The 7,898-nt window shown below is 44.2% G+C and overlaps 1 protein-coding gene across 1 annotated transcript; it reads right to left on the minus strand.

Moving 5' to 3' along the window:
• Positions 1-2,839: 2,839 nt before the first annotated feature.
• On the minus strand, positions 2,840-3,485 carry LOC131180018 (NADH-ubiquinone oxidoreductase chain 1). The gene has a single exon (XM_058147603.1). It carries the CDS (start codon positions 3,270-3,272, stop codon positions 2,973-2,975), a length of 300 nt encoding a protein of 99 aa, XP_058003586.1. The 5' UTR covers positions 3,273-3,485; the 3' UTR covers positions 2,840-2,972.
• Between the last annotated feature and the right edge of the window lie 4,413 nt (positions 3,486-7,898).

Raw genomic sequence — 7,898 nt, forward strand, 5'->3', positions numbered from 1 at the left:
CTTGTGCGAGAGTCACTGCGCGGGACTATACGGACTAGTAAGATAGACTCTCTTCCCAGTACTAATCGATATCAAGGGGCGTGGCGCTTGCTTACTCCTTAGAGAAGAAGGTCTTGAGCCTGTAAAGGAGAGCTTGGATGGCAGGAAGCTCGACGGATAAGTTTAGGGTAGATGGCGGGAAGTGCTTTGGGAGAGGATGGAATCTTGATTTCCCTAGAAGGCTGATTGCGACAAGGTCTGCAAGAGAGGACTACTTTAGATTAAAACTGAAAGAAGATACAACCGAACCGTGGACATATAATATAAAGGCTATTTCCAGTTAAGTAGGTTCCTTTTGCGGGGAATCCACCCTAAATAAGTAGCACTTTTAGTCTAGAATTATATGTACACAAATCTCGGATAAAGGAAAGGCCGTGTCGGGAAATCTTCTGTTTACTTTATCAATCAAAGTAAGAGTCTTAGCCGCTTGTGCCTCGATAAATAGGCTTTATAGGCGCCGTAAAAAGCTTTAGAGCGAATGCTTTCAAGAGTCGGTTGAAGCCTTGGCATAAGCCTCAACGGAATGAATTCCATCCAAAGTTACATCCTTCATACTATAGGTTGACAAACCGTCCTTTTTGATTTGACACCACACAGATTTCGACTATTGAATAAGGTTTGAGACCCTTTATTCCTTTTTTTTTTTAAACTATCGTTAAAACGCTTTATAGAAGCCTTTAAGTTTTAAAGATAAGATAACGCCTCTAAGGCCGCTATTCCTGACCTTAGGAAGGAATAGAGTAAGGCCTTTACCGATTCGGAACTTTGTTTTTCTTTTATTGTTGATTATCTATTTCTTATCTTTAGTATTGGTCTACAACTATTTATTTCAATTAAAAAGCAAGGACTAATATAGCACCCCACGGAACACCTATTTGATCCATCTAGCCTGCCAACAAGGGCTCGGGCCTCTGTTCAAGGAGTGACTTTGTTGAGCTCTTTTAGTGAGTGAACAGCCGCTTTCCTAATAAATACATTCCATTCAGACGATTCGGTGGCCGAGTTGGTCTGACTCAGGAAGCTCCTCCAGAGCAAAGCAAGCTGTAAGTCAGTTTCAAGTCTGCCTTCCGCTAGAAAGCTCACTACACGCCACGTCACTTTTGACTTAGCAAAGAAAGACAAGCTACGAACTACCGCTGCCCTTCCGTGCTCGTAGGTTGACTCCCCTATGCATCCCGACTAAGGTCTCACAAACGTGCACTTCCCTTATGCATCCAGCCGCTTCACTAATGTGAATAGGTTATATAGAAAGGGTGGGTTTCTTATATACTCTTATGTGCGTTCCTTCTTCGAACCTTTTGGTATGTATTGCCCCCTAACTATAGATCAGATCCACCGGACGAGAAACTCAATTCCGCACTGCTGCTGAGTCGTCGGACTTATCCACCAAGGGATTCGTGGAATTTCTGTGGATTGTGTTGGGGGAAATCTACCAAAGCTAGGCAGATAGATAGACTCCTTTCCCGCTGCTAAGGGAGAGCAAGAAAAAAAATAAAATGATTGTTTTTTAATCAGCGTCCCCTTTTGGGTATGCAGATACTAAGAGTCCTCTCACTACCAACCAGTAGACATCATCTGGCTGGGTCTTGCCGGTATCAACAACGAGAAAAAAACAACCAAATGAAAACAGCAACTAACTATGGCTCTTGGCCCAGACAACGTCCTAGGCGTAGGGGGGATCGGAGCAAGAGGGAACGCCTAGACGGACGTTTTTATTCCTGGGCTGCAGTAAGTAGATCGAGAGGTCGTTCCGCCCCTTGTCCCCGAAGATGGGTAATATGTTCTCAAAAAATGTTGCTCCAATCTGACCTAGCTGGCGAGCGATCCCAGTTCGCGGCAGAGAACAAGACAGCAAGCGAGCGTACCTTTGTTCGCTTCTTCTCCACCAAGCACGGAAGTTTAAGGATAACTGTAGGTCGGTGGCTACCTAAGGAAACTCCGATTCGATCCGCCCCCCGGCTGGGAGGCATTTACCTCATCCCGATCACAAGGAGAGGTTCACCATGATGGGGGGTACTTCTTTTTTTTTTCCCTTCCGGAAAGAATGAAATGCATAGGGGACCATCCTTTTGTTGCGGCATGCTCTTCAGATTTACGGATTCGCAGGGGGCCTCAGGCCCTACTTAGTTGACTGACAATGACAAAGGCTTGCGAAACTAAGTAGGGCCTTTTGAATTGAATCTTAAGTAGTCTATCAGTGGTGCGAAGCGGCTTTGCCCCTTTTCAGTAGGGGAGCGAAAGGTTAGACCTTAGAAAGTCAGCGAACAGCGGTTCTTCTATGTAGGTATAGGTATGGCGTTCCCTCTTGACTCTCCTAACGTCGAGCTAAGTGACTTCGTAACCTTTGCGTAGCGTAGTAGAATGAAGGCTACGCACCGACGCTCTCTTATCTATTAGCCTAAGCGTCTTCGCTAACTCGCTCGCCTATTATACTACACCCTACTATACAATACATTAGTAGGGTAGGCTAGGCTAACGCTTACTTCTACTAATGTATTGTATAGTAGCGCCTTTTCCTTTTTGAATAACCCCATTATCTTTCATAAGTCAAGTAGGCGCTCCCTAACCGGTCGCCTTAGTAGCGTTGACAAAGAAGAACAGCCGGTTAAAAGACAGCGAATCTTTTTATTTATATCCTTATATATTCAAAATAATAATAAATATATATATATAGAAGAAGGCCAGCTTGACAAGCTACCCTTCTTCTTGATCTGAGGTGCGAAGATAAACATCTCTTTTTTATGACTTCCACTTATCGATCCCGGCCCGGAAAAGTGACCGACCAGGGCCCTATTGATGAATGAAAGAAAGGGTTTATAAGCCCTAGCCCTTGTAAGCCCACACCTGTGTAGAGTAGATCGTTCAACACCTGCGGCACAAACCCATTTTTGACCTATTGGTCCTAGTATCATAGGCGACCGAACGGCCGCCCCCTAATTACTAGACCGACCTGCTATAATAATTCCATAAACACCTAGCGAAGATATGGCAAACAAATAAAGTAGCCCTATGTTCGGATCTGACAATACCATACCATAATCAAAAGGTACAACGGCCCGAGCGACCAGACTTAACATAAATGTAGCCACTGGAGCCATTCTAAAAAGGGAGAAATTAGCACTACTTGGTGAAATAGGTTCTTTTAGAATCAATTTCGAACCATCTGCTAGAGGTTGTAACAATCCGAACAATCCCACTACATCAGGACCCTTTCGACGTTGCACAAAAGCCATTACTTTACGTTCAGCTAGCACTAAAAAGGCTACTCCTAGTAGAAGTGGTAGAATTATTCCAAGTATTTCAGCTGGAACAGCTATGTACGTTTTCGATTTTCTATTCACTCATGATCTGGCCTGGTCGAGTCGACCCAATCATGATATTGAAGGATGGGACCTTTTCTCGAAAAACCCTGGATCCCGGGAAGAGTTGAAGATGGTGCAACATCGAATCCTGTTACGTTACTTCGAATGGAATCTTAGCCCGCCTCAAAAGCTTTCTTTACTGCATAAGGGCATAAGCGAAGTCAAGGGATTTCCTTCTAACTAGTGGCTGAGAATATACCTTCATTCAACAGATTTTTGATTGCATGCTCTGGGTCTGGAATCTTTGCTCTTCTCTTTTGCATTTCCGCTGCCTGCGTTCTTTCTTCGTGTCCGTTCGTATCGCAAAGCGGGTCGACGCCAGCTATAATGGTTGAAAAGAGGGGGGCCAACCAAGACCCCCTAGCTTTGTTCGATAAAGCAAACGATTCGTTCCGACAACTTCGGACCAGATTAACCCTTTGAATTAGCCGATCTTACAAAATCGATTGGGCGGGCTGGTTGGGAAGGGGCGGAGAAAAGAATCGCTGAGAGATAGATTCTACTATTTAGTCAGGACAAATGAGTGGCTGTGCAGCATGCTCCGGAGGAGATTGACCTTTCCCCGAGTCAGTCCAGTCAGAAAGGGGAAGGCCCGCTGTCTAGACTGCATTTCGGGAGTTTGAACACCATCCCATTTCAACCAAAAATACAACCCTGTCAAAGGCTACGCACCTTCCTTCCTTATGAGTGGAAATCCAATCCCGTTTTGTCTTTTTTGCATAAAAACCAGCCAGCCGGTAATATATATTTATATTTATATATATATTTGAAACCCGTTCTTCCGACCATTTTTGAAAAGCGCATAGTTTCTCCTCCAAAAATGACCTCTCCAGTCGGGGAACGCATGAGATATTTACCTAAACCAAGTAGGTCCTTTAGCGGATCCCACGTTAGCCCCAAGACGTTGGTCTCTAACTAGAAAAGTAAATGCTTGAGCTTGAGTGAGAAGGGCCTCCTCCCCCCGCTGATATTTTGCCTTTATGGTGTTTACCGGGTGGGACCCTCGATCCGGAAGGTATGCCACTATCAGCTACTATCTATATATGTCTGCCTCCCTTGAAAGCTCCCGGTGCTGCGACTATCACCGGTAAGTTGCGTCGGATCAACATCGGGATTAGAATCAACTGCAAAAGCAACTAAGTCAACGCCTATTTGCTCTGGATCTACTGGCCCGGACGCTTGAATCTATTCCACCGCAAACAACCGAATATACTACTGTAGGCAATTACTATTGCTTCTGTTGTTATTGCTCTCACCTGTCACTACGCCACCTCAGCAGCTGGGACTGGAACTGCTTCCGCATCTGGCACTCCCCAACCTTTTCTATCTATCCTTAGAAGTAGGATATAAAAGTGTATAAAGACCGGATTATCTCTCTGAATCAGGTTATTCACTGGGCTGTTAAGCCATCTAGTCTTCTAGGGTTGATCGATCCGTTTCAAGAGGATTCATCCAAGACTCTAGATTTCGTTAATTCTAAGGAGGAACCCATTCCATAAGGAAGATGAGAGGTATGCAAATAAGGCATACATAGTTGGCTGGTTATTTGTCTCTCCTATCCCTGCTGCTACTGCAGGTGCCCGGAATTCATGGAATCTCTGGTAGAGGGGAGTCGAGAAAAATGCAGTAGGAGCTTATTTTGCCTTTCATGGCTTTAATTTGAGCTTCAGATCCTGAATCTCCATAAATGGGTATGGGTATGACTGGTTAAGGTGACCAGCTTTGTGCGGCAACCGCAAGTGTTGGTACTCTGGAACGTTATAGCTAAGGAGCGGATTTCAAGGTCCCTTGACTTGCCAAACGATTTCCAGTATGCCTATACAGTTAGTCTTTACACACATGATAGTGGCAGCCAGGTTATCGACGATTCTACAATAGGCGGCCGCTGGAAAACCCGACTTAGCGAATCACTTCCAGGCTGGCAAACAATCTATCTCGTGCCAGTGGCTCTTGTTCGCCTCATTTATGCTGGTGGCATCCCGTACCGTATTGTGCTGAACACTCACAAAAGCCGTGGCCTTCCGCTATGTTAGACCGTCCCCTAGAAGTACAATGGTTGGTCCCTCCGGAACTGGTAATCTCCGTTTGACTTGAAAGGAGCCTTGTTCAGCAGGTGCGCAGCAAATATTCTTTCACAAGTTTGACGCAAGTCGTACCTCCCAGCCCCCTTAGCTACTTGTACTAAAAAACTAGGACGCTATACGGAAATTCGTGCCTGCTTATCCCGGCTACAATAACTATCGAACAGCGATCCATCTGAAGAATGGCGCTCGTATATCCCTAGACGTGGGTCTGTACTTTTCCCTATTAGAGAAGGGCGAGGTTTGGAAGTTAGAATTATTTCCTCTTTACTTAATTTAAAGATTTATCATATAAAAGAGGAAGCCGGTTTCGGTGTCTGCTTCAACGGGAATTCTAACTTGTATTCTCTACGCATCAGTTCGACAGGTCGAGGTCGCTTTTTCTTAGAATATGAGGCATTACCAACTTTGGCACCTGCTCGTTTAGATTTATAAATTTCGGCTTTTGTTCTATTAGTTGCATTGTCCTTGAGACGATTTCTGGGGAGTTGAGGTCTGAGGTATAAGTTTTCATTTCAGCTTACTTATTTGGTTTGGAGTTCGACTCTTTAAGTTTGAAGTAGGTTAGAGTTGGATCGAAGGCTTTCTTTGAAAGGCTACTTTTCGAGACGCAACTTTCTATTTTAGAACGGCTACTATATTATAAAATGGGCCGAATAAAGCCAGCTTTTAGTAGCCTCGTAAGCCCCTCTTTTATCTTTAAAACGACTTCCGAACTCATCCTACGTGGTGCTTGCTTGAATGGCCGAAACCCTTCTTTATCTTTTCTTTAACAGGTAGCCGGTGCTCAACAAGTCTACGGCTAAAACCTGGCATTGGAAAAACAAAGAAAATTCTATAAGTAACTGGATAAGACTTAAAATAAAGACAAAGTAAAGCACTAACATAAGTAGGCCGTGGATAGTAAGAGTACCTAAGTGAATCTGCTGTAGTGGACATTTGCCTTCATCTGGAATTCTTATTTCTTCAGCCTTTGCTTCATCCCCCTCCCACACACAATCTGCATCAAAGCAACTCTGGTAGGGAGTTGGACTTCCTGACTTCAGCCAAGTAATGATTTCTTCTGTCAAGGGTGACCGCTGCCTTTTTCGGAATCCGTATTATGGAAATTATCAATCAGGGAATTTCATCAATGATGCAAACTGACTTCGGCCTAGTTGGTACTATGTCCATTGTCCAAGCAGCTTTAGTAACCAGCTTTTCCGAGATTCCTGTTGGACGGCCTTTCCTTTTCCTATAAACTTAACTATAGTAAAATTATCCGCTTCGATTGCATTTTAGTCTATGACAAAGAGGGCTGTTGGTCAGCCCACACACACTACTTAAACTCTGTCTTCAGTCTTCATAAAGATAAGATAAGGGAATCTGTGATAAGCAGAGAATAGGCTTTTATATGGACCTCATCGCTTACCGAATGACCTGTCGGAAAAGAGAAAAGAAGGGCTAAGTCTAGTCTAATAGATAGAATATAGGAACTAGAACTTTCAGCGGGTGAGCCTTGCCGGCTTGATGGGAAATAGAATAGATTGATTGGTAGACTTTCCCGAATAGACTCCCGAAGGAGAAGAAGTAGTTAGAACTGAAGCTCTGGCATGGTAAACTTCCTCTCAGAAGGACTGATCCGGAGGATAGTCAATCTGTACATAGGCGCATTGAATTGGCTGGAATAAGTTCTGGTGCTGTTGTAGCCGAAAAAGTTTTACATCGGATAAAAACTAATGAAACTTTCCTTTCAAGATTGGAACGAAGACCAAGAAAGAATAGATCGCCTAGTCTCTAGTATAATTATTAAGTAGTTACTATAGGCAATGAATATTGTAAGGAGTGGGAAAATCATTAGCTCTGGTTCACCGTCTTTATTAATTTAAAGTTGATCGAGAAACCTCCGCCCAGGAGCTCCTGTCGCGGTTGACCCATCATCATCTCGCGTCGCGTCCTCTCGGATGGGAGCCCGAAGCATATCTATAGTTAGTTCCTGAGCTCCATGTTGCCAAAGCGAGCAGTCCCCCAACTAGCATCTTATGGGGTTGGGGAGGAGATAGACTATGGGAAAAGCCTATACTGGCGCTAGCGTCGAAGTCAGTTGACTAACTTCCTTCGCTTCGTATCGAAACAGCATTGGAAGGTGAAGGGCAAAGGGTAAGGTCAAGCGAAAAGAAAAGATAAAGAGCAGCATCAGCCGAATACAAAGCTATGTCTGCGATTTAGACTTTACTGTAGCTTGAAACGGTGAGAAAACGATTGACCATAGGGTGGAAACTTCCCCTTCTTTCTGGTAGTTAGTGGGGCGTGTTTACATTAATTCCATCTGCACCTCACTTTTTCAATTTAACCTCTGGTAGGTAGTAGAGTTAGGGCAAAGATGCTTTAGTAATTCATTCTTGCTTTTCTGTTTTGCTAATCCGAGATAAGGGCG

This window comes from Hevea brasiliensis, chromosome 5, assembly GCF_030052815.1.
Source record: "Hevea brasiliensis isolate MT/VB/25A 57/8 chromosome 5, ASM3005281v1, whole genome shotgun sequence".
Taxonomy (NCBI): Eukaryota; Viridiplantae; Streptophyta; class Magnoliopsida; order Malpighiales; family Euphorbiaceae; genus Hevea; species Hevea brasiliensis.

What these genes read in the sequence shown, in the direction of transcription:
- LOC131180018 (XM_058147603.1), bottom strand. Translation starts at nt 3,272, where the DNA reads ATGGCTTTTGTGCAACGTCGAAAGGGTCCTGATGTAGTGGGATTGTTC.